At 38.3% G+C, this 24,362-nt stretch overlaps 5 protein-coding genes across 6 annotated transcripts; 2 read left to right on the forward strand and 3 right to left on the reverse strand.

The window, feature by feature from the left end:
- Positions 1-3,054: 3,054 nt before the first annotated feature.
- LOC122056274 (coiled-coil domain-containing protein 22 homolog) lies at positions 3,055-10,129 on the reverse strand. The gene is made up of 7 exons (XM_042618150.1): positions 9,826-10,129; positions 9,452-9,558; positions 9,107-9,377; positions 5,507-5,682; positions 4,736-4,876; positions 4,317-4,541; positions 3,055-3,771 (listed from the first exon to the last, which is right to left on the reverse strand). Exons 1-7 carry the CDS (start codon positions 10,096-10,098, stop codon positions 3,528-3,530), a joined length of 1,437 nt encoding a protein of 478 aa, XP_042474084.1. The 5' UTR covers positions 10,099-10,129; the 3' UTR covers positions 3,055-3,527.
- Positions 10,130-10,244: 115 nt separating this feature from the next.
- On the forward strand, positions 10,245-13,038 carry LOC122056276 (protein transport protein SFT2-like). Its single transcript, XM_042618153.1, has 4 exons — positions 10,245-10,550; positions 11,667-11,934; positions 12,549-12,653; positions 12,728-13,038. Exons 1-4 carry the CDS (start codon positions 10,345-10,347, stop codon positions 12,836-12,838), a joined length of 690 nt encoding a protein of 229 aa, XP_042474087.1. The 5' UTR covers positions 10,245-10,344; the 3' UTR covers positions 12,839-13,038.
- On the forward strand, positions 12,847-16,802 carry LOC122056275 (ras-related protein RABB1c-like). 2 transcript variants are annotated; one of them, XM_042618151.1, is made up of 8 exons: positions 12,847-12,975; positions 13,231-13,326; positions 13,515-13,597; positions 13,690-13,829; positions 14,767-14,849; positions 14,924-15,128; positions 15,225-15,293; positions 16,426-16,802. In XM_042618151.1, exons 2-8 carry the CDS (start codon positions 13,289-13,291, stop codon positions 16,516-16,518), a joined length of 711 nt encoding a protein of 236 aa, XP_042474085.1. In that variant the 5' UTR covers positions 12,847-12,975; positions 13,231-13,288; the 3' UTR covers positions 16,519-16,802. The 2 variants fall into 2 exon arrangements, with proteins under 2 accessions (XP_042474085.1, XP_042474086.1); XM_042618152.1 differs by lacking the exon at positions 12,847-12,975 and having other exon boundaries at positions 13,185-13,326; positions 13,503-13,597.
- Positions 16,803-17,565: 763 nt separating this feature from the next.
- On the reverse strand, positions 17,566-17,979 carry LOC122054785 (chaperone protein dnaJ 11, chloroplastic-like). Its single transcript, XM_042616218.1, has one exon. It carries the CDS (start codon positions 17,977-17,979, stop codon positions 17,566-17,568), a length of 414 nt encoding a protein of 137 aa, XP_042472152.1.
- A 2,342-nt stretch (positions 17,980-20,321) lies between these two features.
- Positions 20,322-23,002, reverse strand: LOC121968175 (WRKY transcription factor WRKY24-like). Its single transcript, XM_042518650.1, has 6 exons — positions 22,869-23,002; positions 22,116-22,523; positions 21,854-22,003; positions 21,348-21,775; positions 21,075-21,236; positions 20,322-20,977 (listed from the first exon to the last, which is right to left on the reverse strand). Exons 2-6 carry the CDS (start codon positions 22,512-22,514, stop codon positions 20,548-20,550), a joined length of 1,569 nt encoding a protein of 522 aa, XP_042374584.1. The 5' UTR covers positions 22,515-22,523; positions 22,869-23,002; the 3' UTR covers positions 20,322-20,547.
- Positions 23,003-24,362: the final 1,360 nt, after the last annotated feature.

Raw genomic sequence — 24,362 nt, forward strand, 5'->3', positions numbered from 1 at the left:
AGAGAGGAGGGTCGGGAAATTCCAAACCTAGGCTGCTCGGGAGTCTCGTTCGGGTCGGACTCAGTCCAAACATATACATCACACCCTCTGCAGCAGCTTGTGAATGTTAAATTTTTGACCGGCCAGCATGTTCGCCTCATGGAGGTAGTCTGGCTGGCTCTTGTATTCTTCAGATCTGGTGGTGTGGCAGTCCGACCTGCCACTTAGTGCGAAAGCTCGGCCGCTCGGGAAGTCGCACATAGAAAAAGTAATCTTTCCAATGTTTATTGGAAGACGACATTTTGTCGAAAAAGACCAAACCGACCCGAGACTGGAAGAGCTAGGTGCCCAGCTCAGATTGCTTGGGATAATAAAAGTAATAAAATACTTGAGGGGTTAGGGGAATACTGTGCACTTTGAACAGTAGACCACACCGCACAAGAGGCGAAAGGAATTAAGGACGAGCTATGCAAGAGGGACACGGAAGTAATTACAAACCTCAGTTATAAAAGGATGGATGAGGAATCAAAGACCGACCACGAATTGGTTTCGGAAAAAATAGATCGTGTCGGTCGGCGGGTCATTGGGCCGATCGAACGAGGAGGCCAGAACTATTTCGTGGTCGGATGGAAGGTCAAAGGCATTTATGAGGCTCGTAGCGTCGCTTGCGTCGAACCTGGTCTCCATAGTGGTATACCAGAGTCTGGGAGCAGTGTCCGATGGCTGCGACGAACTGGCCATTGCCAGAGAAACTCGTCCGGGAAAACAAAAAGCTCGACGAACGAAAGGAAGGAAAAACGCATAACAGACGCCGGAACAATGGCATGGTGGAAGAAGAACAGTGGAAGATCACCAATAGAAAGGTTTGGAGAAGCTTACAGGAAAAAGAAAGGGAGATGCAAAGAACAGTGGATCGCCGTTGAGGAGCGCAGGGTCGCCGGAGCACTGGTCACATACGGAGGATCACCGGCAACTATAGCAGGAAGCGCAAGAGGAAGGAGACGTGGCAGCTTTATTAGGAGAAGGCTCAGCCGACCAGAGCCGTCGAATCTAGGTCATGGGAACCAAGATGCAGATCTAGCCGTTGAATTCAAATCGCCAAACGTCACATCAACAGCTGTCACTTCAGCCGTGCAGCGACTACGACGATGACATGTGGCATACTCCCACATGACAACGTTTAATGGGCGCTATTATTAGGCGTGAGTGCGTGCTCGGCCTTAATGAAGAGGATTTGCACAAAGTTCGAGGAGATTCGGGCGACGTCAGCATTTGACCGCGCGGTCCGTGCCCATCCAAAGACGTCGAAGGAGCAACCTCCGAAGTGCAAACCATCGGATCACCGAGCGGCCCAGAAGATCAGTCCTGCACGGACTGGTCGGGGTCCAACTAGCATCATGGCCGATCGACCAACCGATCTCCAGACTACTTGTCCAGTCAGTCGGACTTACAGCTTCCTTCGACTAAACTTGAGGGGGAGACACGTGATCCGGTGGTAAGGTGGGGCCCCGCTCTGCAGGAGGTTAGCGCTACGTGGAAGGTCAAAGTCAAGGCAGTCAACACCCCCAGGCTAGAGTCCGACCGGGCGACCCCATCAGTCGATCGGACTAAGGAATGGCCTGTCCGACGTTATCACAGCTCGGTCTCGCACCGAGCTTCTGACGCTCAAAGACCCAATATCACCGAAGCAGGCACCGACCGACAGGTCACATGCCGAGCGACTGTGCATGTGCCAGGCGGACATCCCGATCGGCCAAAGATCATATCACAACCAGCGAAGCGGAAACACGACCCAGCAAGCCTAGACAGTGGAAGTAGCCGAGCGGCTGCCCCGCTCAGCCCAGACAGCGGAAGTAGCGGAGCGGTCATCTGCTCGATCCACTAGCAGACAAAAGCTGGTCGAGCGTCCCACCTGCTCGGTCCACTAGTAGATAAAAGCAGGATCGACTGATATCCTTCTCGAGACCCGTGCCGTCGATAGACAGCATGGTCGGCGGTATGATCAAGTAGAGATCAGGTAGAGAATCATACGACGGAAGTTTCCACTGTCTTGTCAGGATATACTCGGGTTATTGAGGTATGATGTCAGAGGTATTTTTTCTGATATGTCATTACAGGGAATGCTTTGAGAAGCGTGCACACATCAAGAAATATGCACGCACGCTCCCGGGGTCCTATATAAGGAGTCCCAAGTTTCGTCGGAGGTATGGAGAATCTCCACTGTAGCTACAGTTACTCTGCCATTTCATTTCCTCGTTATTTCTACATCGCCAGTGTTTGACTTAAGCGTCGGAGGGCCATCGCCGGGGAACCTCTCCCTAGCTCGGCACTGACGTCTTATGGTTGCAGGTCCACGTCCTTCGAAGATCCACACGGAGTCAACAGAAATGCCACGTCTCCAATGTCCATCGCCTCGACTCTCGAACAGGATTAGGTTCATTTCAGTCAATTTCACTTCACATTTTTTAACTCTAAAATACCCTAACTATTAAATCAGACTGATTTTTTTAACCACACAGAGTTCTTTAAAAATCTTTACGTACGGGCATACGACAATCGCCGGCGAGCTCCCCACATTGTCCTCCTCCCAAGCGTTGGCATGGGTTACCTCCTACTCCTCACCATCCAGCTCTCTGGCCGACACTGTTCCATCTTCCTCTTCACAACCCATCCCACGGTCTCCACCGTGGAGTCCCTCCATGTCTATGCCACCTTCGCTGTCTTCCCTAGCGTTCGGGCCCTCCGCCTCCCCCTACTCGGCCCCTCCGAATCCAGCTCCACTGAGCCCATCAGCCGCTCAGCCTGGTTTCTCCCTCGCATTCTCACCGGCGTCTTGCCAGCTGTTTCCGCCATGACCATCTCCCAAAAGTGGATGACATTTTGGAGACAGTTTTATTTAATTGATCCTTTAGATCAAACACGACTTTATGCATTAATGAAATGGAATGGGAATGATCATGCAGTATTAATTAATTGTCGAGCACAATTAAAAAATTAATCCTATCAGACTGACAGAAGAAGAGCAGCTCTAAAGATCCATTTTCATTAAAAAAAACACAGGATGATAAAAATAGATTAATGACAGAGGATTCGAACCACTTAGCAGATGCTTCTTTATAGGGAATTTTGATTTTGGATTTGAGTGGTATAAGAATTTAGCTTTACTAATGAATGGAAGGGATAAATTAAAGAACTTCATCATGAAGACCACTTGGAAGAACCACTTCTCAGATCTTAACATAGAAATAAGAACAGAACAATCTTGAAATCTATTGGATCCATTTCTTACTTTCTTTCCTGATCGAGCTCTGACTCAACCCCCACTAAGTTGGCCAGAAGGTTCTCTACCTGCTTGATCTGCCCCTGCTCCGCCGGACCAAGCTTTGACTCAATTTGAGGAGCTCGAGTTGGGAAGCTTGTGGCGAGTATTAGTTACTTGTTTTAACGTCGCCAGAGATACAAGTAACTTCAGGATCTTCAATCAGAAAAACTTGCACCAGTAACTAGCGCCCAAACTGTACATTACATGGCTTAGAAAACTCTGTAGGCTAAGCATCGCACAGCTGCTGCTCTAGAGACTCGTTTTCCTTTTTGATGGAATCAAGATCTGCTTGGAGTTTGTCAAAGTCGAGAGTCCTAGAGGAAATAGCTGCAAGTTTCTTCTCATGCTCAGCAGCTTCCCTTCTAGCTCTGTCAGTTGCAAGAATTTTCTCTCTGATTTGTTCGAAAACATCATGTATGCTAGTCAGAAGCCGGTATAACTGGCGCCCTGCTGGATCATCTTTAGTGTTCCTATGGGCAAAAGAAAGTGCTTAAGCAAAGATGCCTGCAACTACCAGATGCTTATGCTTTGCATATCAGTTTCACTTACAAGCAAGCGCAAGCTTAAATCTAAAGTAGAAATATATAGAACCAAATCTAGAAGAATGCCTAGAAAGAAATGAGACCTCAAATGCCATAGTGGTAAAGTGTAGAAGTGAGCCACATTCAACAGAACGGTTGCAGAAGAAATTAAAGAGAAATATAAGTAGTCTAATAGAAAATGATCACTATGTCCTAGGTCTCCTGCCTCTGGAAGTTTGTGTATTGACTATAGAGTGATAAGACAGGAGAATCTATGAAACATACAAGAATGCCAGATAAGAATTCTCTGTTATGATCAAGGAGAAGATCAAAGAACCAAGAAACATATATGAGGAGAGTTGTACCACTTTTTTGCTATAAAAAAAAAAAAGTTTGTCGACTTGATTGTACAAACTAAACCATATACCATTGAAACTGTAAAGTACTTCAAGGACAAGGACAAAGTCAATACCAGATTCAGAAATCAATAATACCTGAAAACAGTCTCTTCGACCACAGCGTATGTCCTATGCAGTCGTTCCTGTGCAGAATTACTATCTAGTTGAACTTCTCGAATGTCTTTCGATATCTGGAGAATGTCAGTGTTTTGTTTGCGGTTAGTCTTTGTCAATTCAGTCACTCGATCAATGTAATACTTCCTAGGAAAATTGCTGGGTAATTTATCCAACTCTGCCAGAAGCTCAGCATGTTCAATCTCTCTGAGGAAGCCAGAAATAAAAAGAATGTGATGACGTACATACACAGCAATGAACTTACAACTGTCAGTCATTTTATGTTTAACAAAATACTGATCAGTCCATTGGAGTATACTTTGGACCAAACTAAGGTACGAAGAACAAAAGTATCAAACACTTTCTAAGTGAAAGACAATGTTCTTACTAACAAATCTAACCTTCTATGAATTTCTAACAAAGTAGCTTCTGTTTCCTTTTCAATTTCCTTTAATTTCAGAAGCCTATCTTGTGCTGTAGGTTGTTCTGCAAGCTCCTGCTCAATGCTGTGTGTCTTTTCTGTTGTTGCTTCCAGTGTGTTCCTGGAACAAGTAATAGTCTGAACGTGAACATACCATTGTATGTTGACAACATAATTTATATGTAAATGTGCAGTTTTAAGCCTCCAAAGAAGAAACACCATCAGGTATTTAGTAGAGCTTCTTTAGTCAATCAGCGTATACTTGGCATATTAAGCTAAATTATTCCAAGACACTCAAGAATGCCTGAATGTGTTTAGACTAAACAATTGTACCGACAATATAGAATAACGAGCAATCAAATGGCTAATTTACAAGGGTATGTGAGACAATGAAATAGTTATTTAGAAAACAATCAAAAGGTAAGCAAGCCAACTATGATTTTTGAAAGAAATTGTGTAAAAATTATCTTCTTCAGAAACTGTGTTTATAGTTACCTCATTCTCAAATTTCGCCACAATCCACATTTGCATCTCAACTAATATTAAGATAAGATCAACCTCTTTCTTACCTGATTATGTTTCCCAATGATTGTTTGTTGCATATACGTGAGGTACATGGCATTTGACAATTTTTCGCCTTATAGGCTATACTAATGAGGCACATGGTAATCAACAAAATGCAAAATTTATGTAGATCCATGTTCCAATCATGGAGTATGTTTTAACATAAAAATATACCATGAGTTCCTACCGTCGCATTTTCAAATCCTCAAGGGTGCCACTTCTTGTTTCAGCTTGCTCATTATGCTCTTTTGAACAGGATCGAACAGAATGTTGATCATCAAATGATATCTTCGTAGCTTCCTTTAGGAGTTCATGTTGAGCTCCTAAATTATGAACTTCAAAGGATTTTGACTGTGTTCCCACCTGCAATCATCTCTCTTGATATTTCAAACTCTCAATTTCATGCCTTCGTTGTAAAAGATGGTCAAGGCAACTAACATTACTGAGATGATGTTTTTTGAATGTTATCAACTAAGAAAGTATCTATCTAGTAACACAAATGAGTTGGAACATATCTATAAAACAGAGAGTAAAAATACCAAAGCAAGAAGACTAATGTATTGAATTCTCCAAAATATACAATGGGCCATGCCTAAAACTTCATTTACAAGTCAAGCATTTCACATGCATAATAATTCAAGTTCCCATGGAAAATTTGTTAAACCATCCACTTTTGACAAAATTAAAATCTGAAATCATTTTAATGCATGGTTCAGTCTACAACATGTATGACACATAAAAGTTTAGAAGCCATTAGATTTTTGTGTCAACTTAAACTATTAATCTGCTGTTCTTGTGAACAAATTACAAAGCAAGTTATATATCATTGGAAAGCTACGGATGTCTAGTTTCTAACAAAAAAAAAATAGTTCCCGAAAATAATATTTCTATAGGATGTTATGACCATTTTGGTTGAAGTGTGTTAGTGATGCAGGAGCATCCATCAACACGATCAATTTATATCCTCCAATACGACTATGCTCCCCTTCGAGTTATGACGATAACAAAACAAGGCTACCAACTTCCCTTTTGGGTTTTGAAGAAGGACGATCGAGGCTACTTACAAGGAAGATGATTAGCTTGTGGTCTCCTAACATGGTTGCACTCTATTCAGAGTCCAGACGAGATGGAATCGGTTAACTAAGTCATCAAAACTCTAGATTTGGTGTTTGAACGTTTTCTTTTATTTGTTTGAAATTTTTAGAATTAATTTTCTTTTCTAAAAGTTAGTTTAGATTTTATCTCTATTTTTTTTAGGATGAGTTTTCTTGTACTTTTTCTTGTCTCTATCGCGACTTTTTCTTATTTCTTAAGTTATTCAAAGAAGGATTAGGGCTCTTGTAAAAACATGTTGAACAAATTATTTTTGTTTAAACCTAGAGGCGGCTCCTCTTTATTTACGAATTATCTTCCTAAGTCTTTCTCTGTAAACCTCTGATTCGAACATCGCGCTCGGAGTTTCTTCCCCAGTTGGTATCAAAGCCTTAGATCCATGGATGATCATCGTGGCCGTGGTCGTGGTCGTGAAAGACAGGTTCCGGCTAAAGAAGTCTCACACTAGGATCGAAGCGTACCCTACAAGTTCATCGAAGATCTATAAAGACAAGTCACGGAGTTATCCCAATGCAAAGTTCTAAAATTCGTTAGACGCTAGTCGGGCACTAGACCAGCGCCAAGGCCACCTAGGCGAGGACTAGGCGTCGCTAGGTGGATTCCACGGTATCAATATAAATTACATAATAAATCACATTCTATAACTACAACACAATAACATCAAATTTAAAATGAGTGCAAAATTACACAACTAATAAAATATCACAAATTTATTCTACTGCTTCTTGTTCTCTATAATTTTCAATAACTTATTCTTCATCGGACACACTCAATATTATCATCGGACACAAACTCAAGGTTACATTTCAGTTTTTTTTAATTAGGCTTTAAATTTAAAGCCCAAATTAAAACAGATCATGAAAACCGTGCACTATTTCCGTGGCCCTTAAATGATTCGACTGATGAGTTGACGCCTAAGGTTGTCTAATCTCGCCTAGGAGCCAAGGGTGCCTAGGCTGGTCGACTAGCATGTTTTCGATGCGGCTAGCTAGCGCCTAGGCGGCTGCCTAGGCCGATTTTTAGAACACTGTCAGCGTCTAGTGGTGCAAGATCTTGAAGATCGTGAGGTATGTGGTCGAGATCATGACAAACAGGTTCCCGCTTAGGAAGACTCACAATCATAGTACCCGAGATCTTAAAGGTCGTAAGTTATTTTATTTTAATTTAAATAAAAATTTTCTTGAGAAAGATATGGACGACAAGATCAAAATTGTCGGTGATCTAATTTACGACGAAGATGAGACCGAGTCAACTAGCGAGCCAATATATGTCGAGCACTTGAGGACTTTTGATCTTGAACACACTACCATGAACTCGAGCACAAATTCTTTTGAACCTGGGGCGTCTAATGCAGGAGGCAGCACGACCAATTTATGTCCTCCGATACGACTATGTTTCCCTTCGAGTTATGACGATAAAAAAACAAGGCTACCAACTTCCCTTTTGGGTCTTGAAGAAGGATGATCGAGGCTACTTACAAGGAAGATGATTAGCTCGTGGTCTGCTGACATGGTTGCACTCTATTCGAAGTCAAGAAAAGACGAAATCGGTTAATTGGGTCATCAAAACTCTAGATTTGGACTTTTAACTTTTTCTTTTATTTGTTTGAAATTTTTAGGATTAATTTTCTTTTCTAAAAGTTAGTTTAGATTTTATCTCTATTTTTTTAGGATGAGTTTTCTTTTACTTTTTCTTTTTTTCTGCTGTAACTTTTTCTTATTTCTTACGCTATTTAAAGAAGGGTTAGGGCTTTTGTAAAAACATGTTGAGTTTGGTTTTGATTTGAATAAACAAATTATTTTCGTTTAAACTTAGAGACGACTCCTCTTTGTTTACGAATTATCTTCCTATGTCTTTCTTTACAAACCTCTAATTCGAACGTTGCACTCGGAGTTTCTTCCCCTACGCCAGTTAGGTTGGAAATATTGCTTGGGAAAGATGCTACTTGGGAAAGACATATTGCTCGGGAAAAGCTAGAGATCTACTCGGGAATTCAAAGATTAATATGCTACTAAGGAATTGGGAAGGATCAACTAGTTTTTGGTATTCTTGAACGTTTTCTTGGTACTTACAAGATAAAATGTTTTTAATGTCTTGCATGTTTAGTTTCATTATTAAATGCACTTTTCATTTTTGAGGCTCTAGGAAATATAAATCGCATTTAATGCATTTTGACTCATCTTGGAGGGTTGTTCCAAGTCTCGCCTATAAAAGTTCTACTTTGTATTGTTTTTGAGATTAAAATATATTTGAGCTTTTAAGCTTCTTAGAAGATTTATCTTCTTGGTTATTTCTCTCAACTCTTTGGTCAATTCCCTAGAGTGGTGAGGATTGAGTGTGCCTTATGTTATCTCGTATTTCTCCTACACTTTCCGGTGTCAATGTACTATGGCAAAAAGAAACAAATTGAATTTGAAATAATTTCATGCAAAGCAACCACTATCAACATCTGTACTATGAAGTTATGTACCTCATATTTAAGTAAATTTAGCATGCCTATATTTGAGCTACCTCAAAGTACTTGAAGAAAACCTTTCTGACGAAGGCATGATTGTAGAAGTTCCACAAATAAAATATGACCATGCAAATGTATGCTTTGACAAAAGGAAGAACTATAAAATGATTAAAAAAAAATCATTAAAGCATACAATGACTAAGAATACCTATATCTTACCTTTGTCTTTTCCAACTGCAACAAACTCAGTGCCTGTTCAAGTTCCAAATTGAATTTTACATCTTTCCATCTAGACTCTGCATCACTGTCACATACTTCTTCAGGTTTCCTTGATTCTTTTGAATCATCTTTAACCTCTTCGTCCTTGCAATAATTCTCTACTTTATCACATTTCAAATGCCCATTTATTAATTCATTATCAGCCAATTCATGTGATTTTACTTCGTTATCCGAAATTCCAATTGTTTCCGTTAATCCTTGGTTTGATCTTCTGAAAGTTCATAAAACAAAAAATTATCATCTACAGAGAACTATGACCCAGTAATAATGTCGTTAGAAGAATACCTTGTTGCTATATCATCTAATGCATCTCTATTCTGAGATGATTCAGGTAGCCTTTCCACCAGAAATCTGAGCAACTTATGGGACTCATCCTTGGACGGATACAGAAACTGGAAATAGAAACAAATTATTTCCATTTTTTACCATAGATATTCATCGACTTTTAATCATGAAAAAAAAAACTCCAAGTAAAGCTAACAAATTCTTATTCTAGGTATAAATTTTCACAAATTCTCGTCTGTAATAATACTTCAATGTCAACTTATACTTATTATCTTGAATTCCTCGAATTAAGACAAAATTACTTCGTTTTCAACAAATGAACAATAGCATCGCCGACTGGCTACGAAGAATACAAAGCCATAAAAGAGTATTACCTGACGGAAGCTGATTTCATCTATGTATCCGGCCGACTTGATGGCTGCGGAGATGTCTTCGCATACCTTGAATCGCTCGGCGGCGGAGTCCGGGAGCGAGGTCGGGAGAGACGAAGCCGTGGCGCCGATGATGAGTTGGAGAGACTGAACACATATCGAGACGAGAGCGTCAGGTGAGAGATCCTGCAAGGCGGAGGAAGTAGAGAAGTCCGGCGGGAGCAAGACGGCGGAGCTGCGCAGCGAACTCAGCAGGATCGCCTCCGCCTCGTCCATGGCGGCGTCTCTCCCGCTATCCAACCGGGCTGTGTTATTTGGGCCTCTCTGTTTTATGGATATCTATTTGAATGAACCACCGGTTCGAACCAAACATTTCGAAACCGAACCGGTTGGTCGACGGTCCACCCTTCCCGAAGCATTTGTGCCTCGGCAACGCGATCACGACAAGGTGGATCTGTTTCTTCGACTCTCCCCCTTGTCAAGCACAGATATCTCAATCGAGAAACCCTTGGATCCGGTTACATGATGCAGACGGCGCAGTCTTGGTTCCAGGGGGGACCGAGCGGGAGCGGCGGAGAGCTGCAGAAAACCTCATCCTCCCTCCTCTCCGATTGGAACTCTTACGCTGCGTCCAGGTCGGCTGAGGATGGTGGCACCTCTGTATTAGGGTTTGATATCGAGTCCGCCGTCCGGACCGCCAACGACAAGTTCACCGGCACTTTCAACGTGTAAGGATCACTCTATAGATTGTAGTCTTTAATTGCTCTCTCCCCCTATTGTTTTTATCCCTATTAATTGTACAATTTTCGATCTTTAATTGCGGATCTAATTAGGTCTGGATGGGAAATTGTGATGGAGATATAGTTTCGTCTAGTTTTATAGGTTCCTCATGTTTGAAATCTAGAGTTTTCCTCCAATTGATGCTGGCGGCCGAATAAGGTTCTTTTAGATGCATGAGGATTGGCCTTTATTTTGCAAGATCTAGCTTTATTTTGCTAAGTTTGAAAATAAAAACTAATGTTTGGTTGGACAACGTTGAGGGCTTATAAGGGCTTTGGTTTTCTAAAAACTTGATTATTTTGGTGTGAATCTAAGATTGTTCAAAGGCCAGATGCATGATATGTCCACTTTTTTGTCTAGATTGTGGCTTTAATGTAGCTCAAGATTTGTGTTTTCGACTCCTTTAATTTGTTTTTCCCTGTAGTACGTGCGCCTTCCTCAAAAAGGTCAAAACTTATGAAAGTTTTTACTTGTGGTTCCATTCTATGAGAATGTTTTTGAACAATGCAAATCTTATTTAAATTATATTTAACAAATGTGGTTCCACATGCTATAATGATTATTAGTGGCCTTCGCTTGAAACTCAAATGTTTACATTCTGTTACTCAATGTTTGACTTCCCCATATTCTAAACCCTTCCTGTCTCTAGTATAATTTTAAAGATTATCTTCCTAGTTTTTGTAAGTCTCACATCAAGTGTTTAGGTTACTTGTGAGTGCTTTTACCGGGTTTTTTGATGCTAGGCTGATAGAGGTTAGGAAAATATCCAGTTATTATCTGAAGTCTTAAATGAAGTGATGGGAAAATACTTTCTTGAATTTATTATTTATTATATCGGTTAAGTTGGGCCTCAATGAATGGTTTAATATCTAATATATACAGTAAAGGAAATCATGGATAATTATCACATGTTCGACATGGTTCTTTGTATAAAAGAACTTTTTGGTTTTGTATCTCAACTTTGTTAGTTCAATTTCATTGTATTGGATACTCACATATATTTTCAAAAGTATACTCACTTGTATGGAATTGACTTATGTAGCTTCTCTATTTTTGCACAACAGGGTTACTAAAGGTGTCAAGGAGTTGCCTGGAAGTTTCCAGAATGCTACTAGTAATGTACCTTCTGGAAAATCTCTTGTGTACTTCGGTGTGCTCCTTGCTAGCGGCGTGTTCTTTGTATTCATTGCTTTTACCATGTTCCTTCCAGTGATGGTTCTGCTGCCTCAAAAATTTGCTCTTTGTTTCACTTTCGGCTGTGCATTGATCATTGGGTCATTCTTTGCACTCAGGGGTCCTAAGAATCAGCTTTCTCACATGTTTTCCAAGGAGGTAATTTCATAGGACCTTATTGCTCTTTAATATGTGTCTCTATTTACCAGAAGCCCATGATTTACATGTGGAAACTAACTCAAAATGCAGAGCAGAATTCACTTTTTAAATCGTTGCAATAAAATCACTGTAGGGAGCCATTATGATGGTATAGATGGACTTGTTTATGATCGAGTTTATGTATTTGGAGTTCAGTCTGTATAAGCCAAAACAACAAAGCACACTGAAACAGTTGATCCCTATAGCTATTGATTTTCCTTGTCACCTAGACTAATCTGGATTGTTAGCAATTATAACTGTCTTATTTTATTCTTTTTGATGAGCAAGCCATCTCGCAAATTGCTATGATACCATTAATGGTTGTGATTGTCTATGATTGCTTATATGATATCAAGAAACTAGTCTTACAAGTGACTATCAGCAGCTGGTGAGTGTAGATGGATTTCTGAAAGCTTAACTATCAATGAAAAATACAGTAAATTGGTGTCAGCCAACCCCATTAAAAATTTTATTTCCTTTATGCTTCAGTGATTTTCATGTTTGATACATTGAATATTTGATGACATCTTTTTTTGTACATGTGCTTATCTTAATTCTTTTTGCTCATGCTGCAGAGGTTGCCCTTTACAGTGCTGTTCATTGCTAGTATGGTTGGCACAATTTACGTTTCCATGGTGCTTCATAGCTACATTCTTTCTGTTCTCTTCTCTGTGATTCAGGTACGTGATTAATTGTAGTAAATCACCAATGCCGTGGTTGCCTACTAATTTGTTGTTTCTTTTTTTTCCCCTAGGTTCTTTCACTCACGTATTATTCGATATCCTACTTTCCTGGAGGATCTACTGGTTTAAAATTCCTGTCTTCAGCTTTAACTTCCTCCGTTCTAAAATGCTTTGGCAGATGATGTTGATATGTAAACTAAGTCATGTTTTTGTGTTCTAGAAACTAAACGGATATGTGTAGAATATTGTGAGTGCTTCTGTGATTGAATTTACGTCTCCGAACAAAACAATGAAACCTATTGTAAAAAGTACTCCGAGGGTATGTTTGCAAACTAAAGGCCCTTTAAGGACTTTTTGAGAATGAAAATATGTTCTTGATTAATCTTGAATTGGTTAACACGTGGGAAATATAATTATAATATAGAAATTCGGTGGACAACAAAGAAATCAATAATGTAACTTTCCTTAGGAAATTATAGTCGTCAATTCTATATTTGTAGTTATTTACCCTTTTTGGAAAAAAAGAACGATAAAGACTATAAAGAAAATAAAATTATAGTCGGAATTATTTCAGGGTCGGTGCCGATGGCGGGTGCAGATGAAGGGTTCTCACGTTGCCAACTGACAAACGTATGCTGCTTATGCCAATTGCAAGCGAGGTAGATAAAAGGTACAAGTTGTACGTAATCCGACATACTCTTACTCGCGTCAACGATTCCTTTTCTTCTCTAGTTCTCTTCGAGTTCTGAACAAGTGCATCCTTTCTTCCCCTCTCTCCTTCCATTATCGATCTTCTCTACTACTCTGTTCGTTGATTCCGAAGTATCGATTGAGTTAATCTTTTAGGGTTTGATCAAGGAGAAGCTCGGATTGTCCGTCGGCGGATTCGTGGAGGATGTCATACGCTTACCTGTTCAAGTACATCGTCATCGGCGATACGGGTATGTTTCTTCTTCTTGCTTTCAGTGTTTTGGAGTTTCATTCTCTACCAGTTCCTTTTTGTACGATTTTGTTGTTCATTCTCTGTTTGCAGGAGTGGGGAAATCATGTCTTCTTTTGCAGTTTACTGACAAGCGTTTCCAACCTGTTCATGACTTGACAATTGGTGTTGAATTTGGGACTAGAATGATTACTATTGACAACAAGCCTATAAGATTGCAGATATGGGATACGGTTAGTGAAATTTTGAATTTTATTTTCTATACTGAACCAGTACTAACAATGAAGTTTGAGATTAATGTTTTTGAGTCTGAGAATGCTACCTTAAAGGATACAATGATATTCGAGAGTTTTATTTATGAAGTAGAGTTTGGTGGGATAGCCAAATTTCCCTTCTTGGTCATTTGTATATACCTTGATTTTGTCTCATTAGGGCGTTGTGTCTTTTAGGTGGACCATGAAGAGAAGGATGATGGTTAATATGATTATTGCATGTATGGGCTACAGAATTATGGATTGGGTCCTATCTATTTAAAGAAACTTAAAATTTGGGTCTAATATGATACCTCTTTGAATGGAATGAATCTCTACAAGTGGTGAAACGCATGTTTGGAGAGGAATACTAAGCTTGGATTTGCATCTTAGACTTCGGGCTATCATTTAGTATCACATCGACAAGTATATGCCTACCCTATCTATTTGGTGTAGTTATAACATGATACAAGTGTCAATAATGTAAAAAATAATATAAAATTATCAAACACAGCCAAATGTTAATAGAAAAATGCTATTTTTTTTTGTTTCTTGATCATGGTGTTTGCTAGTTCAATGCTAATAAATTTACATTTTTGCAATAACTTCAATTTGCAGATTTCTGCATGAACTAGAATTCTTGTTTTGGTGGTTATTCAGATGAGTAATACATCTGTTTTGACCAGATTTGAAATGATGGCATGTGAAGTTTCAGTTTCAGTTAGCACAACTGTTTAGTACTTAATTGTATAGTTTGACATATCTATATCTATTTAGATGGAAGCAGGCACTTTTATCAGATAACTTTTGCTTGCAAGGAGAGTAAGACATTGAGTAGGAGATAACTGAATTTTTCATCTAATAAGTTTATATGGAATTTGTCTCATTGACTAGCTGATTCATCCTGAAAATTTTGCAGGCGGGTCAGGAATCTTTTCGATCAATTACAAGATCTTATTACAGAGGTGCTGCTGGCGCACTGCTGGTATATGACATAACTAGGTATATGTTCATAGAGATCTTTAATTTGAGGGCTACAAATGCCTTACTATGTTTGTTCTTTAACTCGTCATCAGGAGGGAGACGTTCAATCATCTTGCTAGCTGGCTGGAAGATGCCAGGCAACATGCCAATGCTAATATGACAATTATGCTGATTGGTAACAAATGTGACTTGGCTCACAGAAGAGCTGTGAGCACTGAAGAAGGAGAACAGTTTGCAAAAGAGCATGGATTAATCTTTATTGAAGCTTCAGCTAAAACAGCACAAAATGTTGAGGAGGTGAACTGAATCCAAAGAATTTTCTTTTTGTATTATGTTTTCCTTGTTAGTGTTGAGGTTTCAAGTTTGGTTTGTTTTACATGATTATGTATCCAGGCCTTCATTAAGACTGCAGCAAGTATATATAAGAAAATTCAGGATGGTGTCTTCGATGTGTCAAATGAGGTAAGATCATAGCATTATCTTGTCAGATACAAATCAAAATATTTATATGAAGGGGATATTCTGAAGTTACTGAACCCTGCTGTTTTGTTTCTTCTTTTGATTTCTCTTTTATACCCATCCTTGTACTTGCCTATAGAAAAAGAAAATTCTTATTCGCTTTTTTGACCTTCTAGACTCAAGATTTTTTATGTTCGTCTTATTTGTTTGAACAAAGTCAATTTCTAGAACAGCTGTTTGTTCTCACCGTTTTCTTTTATTTCTACTTGTCAGGATCTGTTATAAATATTGTTAAACAAGTTGTTCTAAATTTAGCAGATAAACTAAAAAACAATGCAAGATTTACCTCAATTGGCAACTTCTTTCTTCAGCAAGATAACCTTATCTAGTAAACATGTTGTGGTTCAATCACGATGTTGAATCAAGGTATCGCAAAGGAACTATACCAAGCAAGAGCAAGTCTATACATCTCAAGTGTAAACTAGAGTTTGTATGGCAGGTTCAATTGTTAGTTGATATAAAATGGGTACAACAATTGCTTCTTTCAACTGACAATAGGAACTTGGAGAACTACTTGTCATCCTGAAGTAGGGGCTTTGAGCTACTCTTATTGAGGTTTACAATATTAATCTGCCAATATTGGCAAAGGAACTGGAATCGTTTGGCATAGTGTTGCCATTATCCTAGAAACATCAGATATGCCAACAATGCAATGGATGCATGTATTTCTATATTAACATGTTCTTTACTTTCCACTCATCATCTTGGTTTGTATGATATCAATTAGAGTAGGCATAGGGGGAGATAGAATAATTTGATTGATTTTAGCATTACTAATCAATCAACTTCGTGTAGAGCTTAATGTAATAGAGTTTAATGGAGATACAAAATTGATGTAGTTCACCTAGGAAAAACACAGGGTGATAATATTACAACAGTTATTTTTTTATTGACTCGACTACTGGTTTAACCCTATGAGTTTATATTGTCAACCAGTTACATCGGCAATAACATCTATTTTATGGATTTAGGGTTGCAAGTTGTCTTTTCTGTTTCAAATTCTATTCAAATGAACTTTCCTAGATTGTGTCTTGAATTCTTGTTCGTGATGTTTGTCTTAATTCCATCTTTACAGTCGTTTGGGATTAAAGTTGGATACGGAGGAATTCCTGGGCAATTAGGTGGAAGGGATGGCTCATCTTCTCAAGCTAGTGGTTGTTGCAGTTGATCTTTCTGCCTCGTGTTCCTTTTTATTATTCTGTTTAGTCCAAGTGAAAGGTGCGTGGTGCATTAATTTGCTGATCCAGAGTTAAAAATCTGGTTCTTCCTCCCTGCTGCATGCATACTGGTACATATTGTATAATTCTTCTGTACATGAATTAATTTTGCCTCAGGTATGTTTACATGTTTGATACTTGCATATTTCCTAGTAATAAGTGCTTTGTTCTTTTAATTGTATAGTTGCATATTTGTTATTTAATTTTAGAAATTAAATATATATCAGTTAACTGTTGCCTCTTGAATTTCAACTTTTAATATCTAACCTATAAATTACTCAAATTAGTTTAGATTTTCTATTTTAGTGATTAGAGGACAAATGTTGACTGTTTAGCATTAATAAATTACAACATTTACTGAACCGTGGGAGAAAATTTCTATTCAACTTTCGGAATTCCAAGAACATGTCTGTTCCGTTATGCCCTGTTTTTTCTTATTTGTTTTCATATTTAAATTTTTTCCTTTACCCATTAAAAATTTTACGATTCTCAATTTACTTCGAATTCAGATTTGACATAGTATTTTAAAGAGACTTTTAAAAATAGATATATTAAGGAGATTTTAAGAGTATATTAGTTTTAATTTAAAATGATTTTAATTTTCTAGATCCATCAATTAATTTTTAAATTGATTGATGGATCTATATTATTTTAAAATTTATTATTTTTTAAACTAAGGGAATCCTAGAATTTTATTGGTCAGTAAATATCATTATCCTAGTCATTTTATCCGAAATGGACTGATAAACTTATAAAATTCTGAATTATTTAAAATTAAAATTAATGTACATATGATTGGAATTTGGAAGTCTTATTTATGTTGTCAGATTTAAATTTGACCGTGTAAGTGAAAAGTAATAAATTTTTGAAGGGGTAAAACAAAACTTTCAAGAAAAGTGACTTTTGAGTTTGGTATTATGAAAGTTATGAACGAAATCAGAAATTCGGCATAAGTTATTTATATGCATGGACTTTCACATTTCCGGCCTAATTCATATCTACCAGCACTGATCCGTCTCCCATCTCCTGGACCGGAATCGGACCGGTTGGGCGATCCCGCCGGTCCGTGGCTCTCGCCGCCGCTCGGCAGCGGACCGGTCGTACTGCGCCCGGGCCGCTGGGTTGGACAGTGTCTCGTACGCGCGGCGGATCTCGATGAAGTCCGCCGCCCCACCGCCTACCTGCGGCGACGCGTCTGGGTGTGACCGCTTGGCCATGGACCGGTAAGCCGTCTTGATTTCCCGCGCCGTCGCAGTCTCCGTCACCCGCAGCACCTGGTACAAGTTCGTCGGCACCTCTCTGCCGCGTTGGACGGAAGAAGCCGCCGCCACCGTCGCCCGTCTCCGTAGGGAAATGACGGGATTGGCCGGCAGGGAAGACATTCCGGCGAAAGTGACCTGTACAGTCGACATGGACGAAGAATTACAGAGGGATGAATTGAAAGAAGAATTTGACGAGCGACGACCTGTCAATGGGATCGTTTATTTATAGGCGAATAGATTCTCCGTTTTCACTATTTATTTATTTTTAAACTCCGATTGGGAAGATGACCTGACCGTAACAGTGTTAAGTGGAGGGCGGGTCTTCTAGAAGGGAGTAGGACAGGCAGTGGGGACCGGAGCAGCCCACGCACTAATAAAATGGCAACTCCATTAAGAAAATTAAAGAAAAAGACAAAAACTAATCTAGAAGCTGTCTCTGTCTTGAAGAAATAGTGGATGTATTTCATTAAAGAGTTGTGATACTTATCTAGAATTTTCATCTAAAAAATTCATCTAGATAGACACATAAATAATGGGACTCACCATTTTACTTTTTGTGGGCCCATCATTTATGTGTCTATCTAGATGAATTTTCTAGATGAAAATTCTAGATGAATATCATTTCAATGATATAATATTAATAATGTGAAAAATAGGTACATTTTATCATGATTATCAAATTATAAACATAATAATTCATATTTATCTTTTTTTCTCTCTCTTATATAATTAACAAAAATGTCTCATTATTTTTGAAATGATACTATCTGAAAACTATAAAGATGATACATTAGATTATGATGAATTGATAGTTGATTCGTCGAAAATTTTTACTTTCATCCTGTGCATAAGAAGATGAATCAACAAAATGTCAGCGTCTTAAAATCAAGGGATCCTTGGCGAAGGCTCTCCGACGCTCAAGTCAGTAGTAGTCTGGATGGATAAATGAAAAACAGTAAGAACGTGCATGTGAGAGTAAGTTGCAAATATTTAGAGAACATACATTTGCTATGGAGAGTACTTCTCCTTTATATAACACTTCATATAACCTCCGCAACCATAAGGTAACGTAGTGGGTCAGAGTTTGCTAAGTAAAGGGAAAGGTACAACTTGGGTAATATGCCATAATTATTAGAGAAATATTTCTTTTACCTACATATATACCTCTTTTGTCGTTTTTTACCTTGGGTCGTTGTTAAGGCCATTTGTAGGAATACACTATTATAAGTGGTCGGCTGATAGGAGACAAGATAGTTCCTGATGAAAGTTCCAGAAGAATATTTTCTGACACATTTTTTTTATTCTGACAAGTTATTAGGATGTTGTCTGCTAAGTATCTTTTGGCCGGTCAATAAGATCAGTCACCTTTATATTTGCTTCTGCCTTAAGCTACCCAGTTATATTCTGTATAGTTCGCTCTATTATGTCTTATCTTGTGTATCTCTCGGTCGGCCAGAAAGGTCGGTCGCTTGTATATTTGTCTCAGTATTGGCCATTCGTCCAAGTAGCAATATGAGATTACGTGTCTAAAGCCCAGCCGACCTTTTACCTCGTCAGGCACGCATATAGAGCTTTGTGAGCCTTGAGCCCGACCTGCCTTTTAATTGGTCGGACATACATAGAGAGATTTGTGAGTCTCGAAGAAGCTAACCGATACAACTATACCCTGACCATACTTACGCTTGGTTAATTGTGGGATGTGTCTGACATTCCGTCCGACCTATAAGGTTGGTCTCCTCAAGACATAGTCAACTATTGAATAACCAAACGTATTACCTTTTCAGTAAAGTACTAGGCTCCTTATGCTTGATCAGCTTAAGGACTGGTTGGCCTCTGATAGCCCAGCTTGTAAGAGCTAAACCCTAGAGACCTAATGCTGGGTGAGCGCCAAAGTCAAGTGGGGCATGCCCTCTTCCTTTGCCCTTGACTGCCATATTATTTTAACTTTTGACCACTATATCATTTGTATCAAACAAGCATGCACTCTAATAGTTTTTCCCTCGATTTTAAAGTATGAATGGTAATCGAATACTTTTAGCCAAAATTAAAAAATTTTAAAATTTCAATTTTGATAAAGTAGAAAATTATGATCAATTAATTTTTATTAATAAAAATACAAATATACTTTTAAAACTATTATTTTTTGAAAAAAATATAAGCATTAGAAAATTTAAAAATATTGTTTTGAAAAATACTTTTATTAAAATAACCGAGCCTAAAATAAGTTAAACTAATTGTTTTTTCAACTAAAATAACGCACCAATAGCGGTTATTGCTCTTTTTCTTCTTCTGCTAGAACTTTTTTTTCACACGGTTACATCTCTTTCTTCTTCCTCGAGCTTCCTTTGGACCAAGGATGCAACTGGGAGTCACTTGAGGAAAAGAGAAGAGAAGAGAAGCAAAGAAGAAGAAGAAACGTCCAAAAGAAGTAGCTGTTGGTGCTCTGCTTTAACAATGCTCTGTTCCAAAAGAGGTAGCATTTTCCTTCCTCGTCTTGTAGACCCTAAATCATAATCCCTAAACCCTAAATGATGAACCAATCAAGCATTCCATCCTATCATGTCCCAGCATTTTTCTTAAAGAAATTTATCGCTCACGCGAGTCTTGCATTGGAAAGAAAGAAAAAAAAAAAGAGAGAGAGAGAGAGAGAGAGAACATTTTAATGTATATTCACATCTGACGTTGTAGAGGGAACCCGGCCATCAACAATTCATGGGTTCAGAGGCAGCTGTGTCGCTGTGTCTTCGACGGAGGGGGTTGAATTGTGGTCTCTAATTTGGGCATCACCATCGTCATCATAGCTGGCTGAAGAGGCCCACGGAATCCCGAGTAGGAGCTAAGCTGAGGAAGAATCGGCACCGACATCCGCATCCTCGTGGGTAATGGTGCCAGAGAAGGAGGTAGGTTGGGGAGGGACCTTGGTGGAGAAATGAGATTGGGGCACCCGAATCTCGGCACAAGGCTGCCATTCGCTTGAGGAAGCGCAGACGACCTCACAGATGAACCACCGGTGCTGCTGTTTTTAGGCCCTGGAACTCCATGGTTATGGGTGCCTTCATACGTCGTCATCAGCTTCTTTAAATCATCCGGCGACCTCTCTACGAGCTTCCTTGCTTTGCATCCTGAATTGGTGCACCTGTAGTAACTCCTGCACCCATACATCAACTTCTCATACTTCTTTCATCTGGTCTCTAAATTAACAAGAACCAGTTGGAGTTTCCCAAATAATAGAACCGATACTGTACCTTGGATTTGAGTTTCCTTTCACAACCTTTGAGCCATACTTGCGCCAACGATACCCGTCATTGATAACGTCAATGTCGGCGAGTGCTACGACCAAATATTTAACTTGCCGACCGGATTTTGAAGATGGGCGCGTTATTTCAGTAGAATTGAATTCCATATTTCTGAGACCAATTAGACATGAACATGAAATAAGATAGAAGAAGGAGAAGGAGAATGGAGAAGACAAACATTCTCTTGCTCAATGATTGGACGAAAAAAAACGAGTGCCATACTGGTTCTGTTGCCGGGCATTGAGAGGAGCATCACGCTTGAGGTATGAAGAAGCACTAGAAGAGGGATTTGGTCGGGGGTGATTGTGTCTCCCCCCTTTGTAGACTATTTCAGTGACGTTTCCTTGAGGAGAGCGTTCTTCCTTTTTCGTCACTTTGCAGTGAGGATAGGTGCATTTGTAATAGCTTCTGGGGGAATTGCTGTCTTTCACATTTTTTTGCCCATACTTTCTCCAATTGTATCCGTCCTTAATTGAAGCACCAAGAACGGCACGAGGTCCTCTCGTAGGTTGAACGATACCGGCAGCGCCCTGCTGCTGATCACTGATGATGGTCGACGGATTGGCCAAGTCCGGCGCTGCCGCAGGCTCTACCGGATGAATGGCCTCCTCCATCATCATCAATGGCTCTGTTTGCTGAACATTCAAAAACTAAAAACACGCATGCTCAAAATAACTAGATAGATCTTTACTGATCAAGAAAGCTGTAGTGAGTATATGGCTTATAACCTTTTGGGCAGGAACTGGAAGATCCTGGGGAGGCTCAGAGGAAAACATTCGAAGAATATTATTTTCATACATCTCATCATTTAATAAGCCATTTAGAAATGGTGCAGTCGTTGCCGGAAGCTGATGCATGCTTCCAGGAGAAATTGGAACCTGAAGAAGAAGAAGAAGAAGAAGAAGAAACAGTATTGAGTTTCTTCAACCTTAATTTGTTTACATATGGCAATTGAAGGACTTTGATGTTAATTTACGATATCACATATACCGTATAGTTTGGAATCCAAAATGGAGATCCTTTGAAAAGCTGGGGATCGATGAAGCTTTGCTCGAGTTCAAGACAGGAAGTGAACATATCTGATAATGGAGCTATGTCTTTGGTTTCTGATGCCATCCCATCTTGACATGCTTGTAATGAGGGATCATCACATCCTGCAGATAAACTTTGCGTTCCTGTCGCAACCTGATGATCTCCTATAATCTGCGAGCTATCCGGAACAAACTTTTGATCATCAAATTGCCAATCGAGCATCATGCTTTCCAGTTCGCCGTCGGCCCAGTTGGACATGAGTATCGAATCGAGCTCATCGTTGGAATTGTCGAAGAAGATTGAGGATGATTGTTGATCATCATACGATCCAGGCATGGCTTCTCGAGATTGACTCATTGCCAATGCCTGTAAGGTATGATATTATGAGACAAAAAGGAAGACAAAGAAAAGGTAAAAATAAATGCATTCAATCATATACCTTAGTTATTAGATGATCAAACAGACAATAATAAAAGAAAAAAAAACAACCAAGAAATTATGTAAAGAACACGCTGTCTTCAATTTCATCAACAATCATGAGAAAAAATGACAGGAAGATTCAAGCCAAAAACATAAATCAGAATAAGAGATATATTTTTAACGTGTTCGGAAGAGGAAAAAGAATATATAGAAACTTTGTTTCTTGACAAAATAAACAGAAGATTAACAAGGAAAAAAAACAGGGAAATAGGAACCCAATCAAAAGAATACAGATTCTAACGCTGGCGATGACCAAAGACAGCGCGCCGCCGTCTACTTCATCTCCGGCAGTCGCTCAATCGCTCACGCCGTGAGATGAGCGAGAAAGCGGCTAAGCTTCGCTAGCAACGAGAAAAGGGGAAGGGCTTTAAACTTTTATAAGGCGTTGGAATTTGGATTCGGTTTTTTAAGATGAATGATGCAATAACTTATAATTACAATTTTACCCATCTTAAAATTAAATTTCACCCTCTAAATTTATTATATTTCTATGTTCTTTAAAATTATTATTATTTTTATCTTTAAAATGTCTCTATATTTTAGAAAAATTTATATTTATCTAATCACTAATACGGCTAAACTATAAAAGAGAAGATGAGATGATAATCATGATAATTTTGCTGTTAATAATTAATGATAAAATTATATCTTAATAACTAAAACTTGTTTTTTTTTTAAAAAAAAAAAACATAAAGATACTTATCCATTAGCTTAAAGATATATAGTTGTTATTAATAATTATCTAAATTGATAAATGTAAAAGATAACTACCTATTTATAGTGGCATAGTTAAAATTGGTTGCACTAGATAGAGCCCAATGCACCTCAGTAATTTTTAAATTAATATATTGAGTCTAAATTTAAAATAATCAAGAATAATTGAAAATAACTCAGTCAAGCTCAATCTTATTCGCTAAACGACGTTATGCTCTAAAATCTCGTGTATTATTATTTTTGTAACTTAGCCCAATGCAGTTTAAGTTGAAGATCCACGCCATTTACCTATTTACATATATATCATATGGTAATAATTTTATATATTTAAAAACATCCTATTACTAATCAATTTGGATAATCTGCATTTAAAATCATATATTTATTATGGATTTAAAATTAATAACATTTATTACTAACAATGATAATTTGATTTAATGGAATAACTTTAAAAAATGATAATATTCTTTTTTTTTTTTTTTGTATTTTCATCACTTTCGGCTCTTTATTGTTTTTCCTCGTAAAACTTTTCTCCTTGTAAACTACTTCCATAAAAGGATGAAAGTATATGTATCGGTGATATTTTTTTACTTTAATGAGATATGAATAAGGAAATAGAGTCGTAAATAAGTTGAGCCAAGTAAACTTTGAAGGTTTTTAAGTTTATTATTCATTGATTGAGTTAAATTATTAATTTAATAAATAAGACTTGTACATACAATGTCTCATTTTTAGCTCATTATAAATAATTTAAACAAATATAATATTTTTTATACATTTAAATTAAATTAGCAAGATAATAATCACATTAATATGTTAAATTTGTGTCTACTCACATGTTAAAAAAATATTAGATAATAAATTTATGAAATCAAAATAAAGATAAAATTCCCAAATCTCTATTCAAAAGTACAATTAAAGTTAGAAGGCTTATTACACTTTATAATTTAGTAACATACATAATGTTTTATTTACAAAAAAACCAAAAAGGAAAACATGTGCACATTGTTT

The sequence above is a fragment of the Zingiber officinale genome, chromosome 3B (genome assembly GCF_018446385.1).
Source record: "Zingiber officinale cultivar Zhangliang chromosome 3B, Zo_v1.1, whole genome shotgun sequence".
In the NCBI taxonomy this organism is placed as follows: domain Eukaryota; kingdom Viridiplantae; phylum Streptophyta; class Magnoliopsida; order Zingiberales; family Zingiberaceae; genus Zingiber; species Zingiber officinale.

Coding starts and splice junctions, on each gene's coding strand:
- LOC122056275 (XM_042618151.1), top strand. CDS start 13,289: ATGCTGCTTATGCCAATTGCAAGCGAGGTAGATAAAAG. Junction 13,830..14,766: donor GATTGCAGATATGGGATACG/GTTAGTGAAATT, acceptor AAAATTTTGCAG/GCGGGTCAGGAATCTTTTCG. Junction 15,129..15,224: donor CAGCACAAAATGTTGAGGAG/GTGAACTGAATC, acceptor TTATGTATCCAG/GCCTTCATTAAGACTGCAGC.
- LOC122056274 (XM_042618150.1), bottom strand. CDS start 10,098: ATGGACGAGGCGGAGGCGATCCTGCTGAGTTCGCTGCGCAGCTCCGCC. Junction 4,877..5,506: donor GAGGATTTGAAAATGCGACG/GTAGGAACTCAT, acceptor TACTTGTTCCAG/GAACACACTGGAAGCAACAA. Junction 4,542..4,735: donor TTGTTAGAAATTCATAGAAG/GTTAGATTTGTT, acceptor TGGCTTCCTCAG/AGAGATTGAACATGCTGAGC.
- LOC122056276 (XM_042618153.1), top strand. CDS start 10,345: ATGATGCAGACGGCGCAGTCTTGGTTCCAGGGGGGACCGAGCGGGAGC. Junction 11,935..12,548: donor CTCACATGTTTTCCAAGGAG/GTAATTTCATAG, acceptor CTCATGCTGCAG/AGGTTGCCCTTTACAGTGCT. Junction 12,654..12,727: donor TTCTCTTCTCTGTGATTCAG/GTACGTGATTAA, acceptor TTTTTCCCCTAG/GTTCTTTCACTCACGTATTA.
- LOC122054785 (XM_042616218.1), bottom strand. CDS start 17,979: ATGTCGACTGTACAGGTCACTTTCGCCGGAATGTCTTCCCTGCCGGCC.
- LOC121968175 (XM_042518650.1), bottom strand. CDS start 22,514: ATGAGTCAATCTCGAGAAGCCATGCCTGGATCGTATGATGATCAACAA. Junction 21,776..21,853: donor TTCCAGTTCCTGCCCAAAAG/GTTATAAGCCAT, acceptor GCGTGTTTTTAG/TTTTTGAATGTTCAGCAAAC. Junction 20,978..21,074: donor AAAGGAAACTCAAATCCAAG/GTACAGTATCGG, acceptor GTATGGGTGCAG/GAGTTACTACAGGTGCACCA.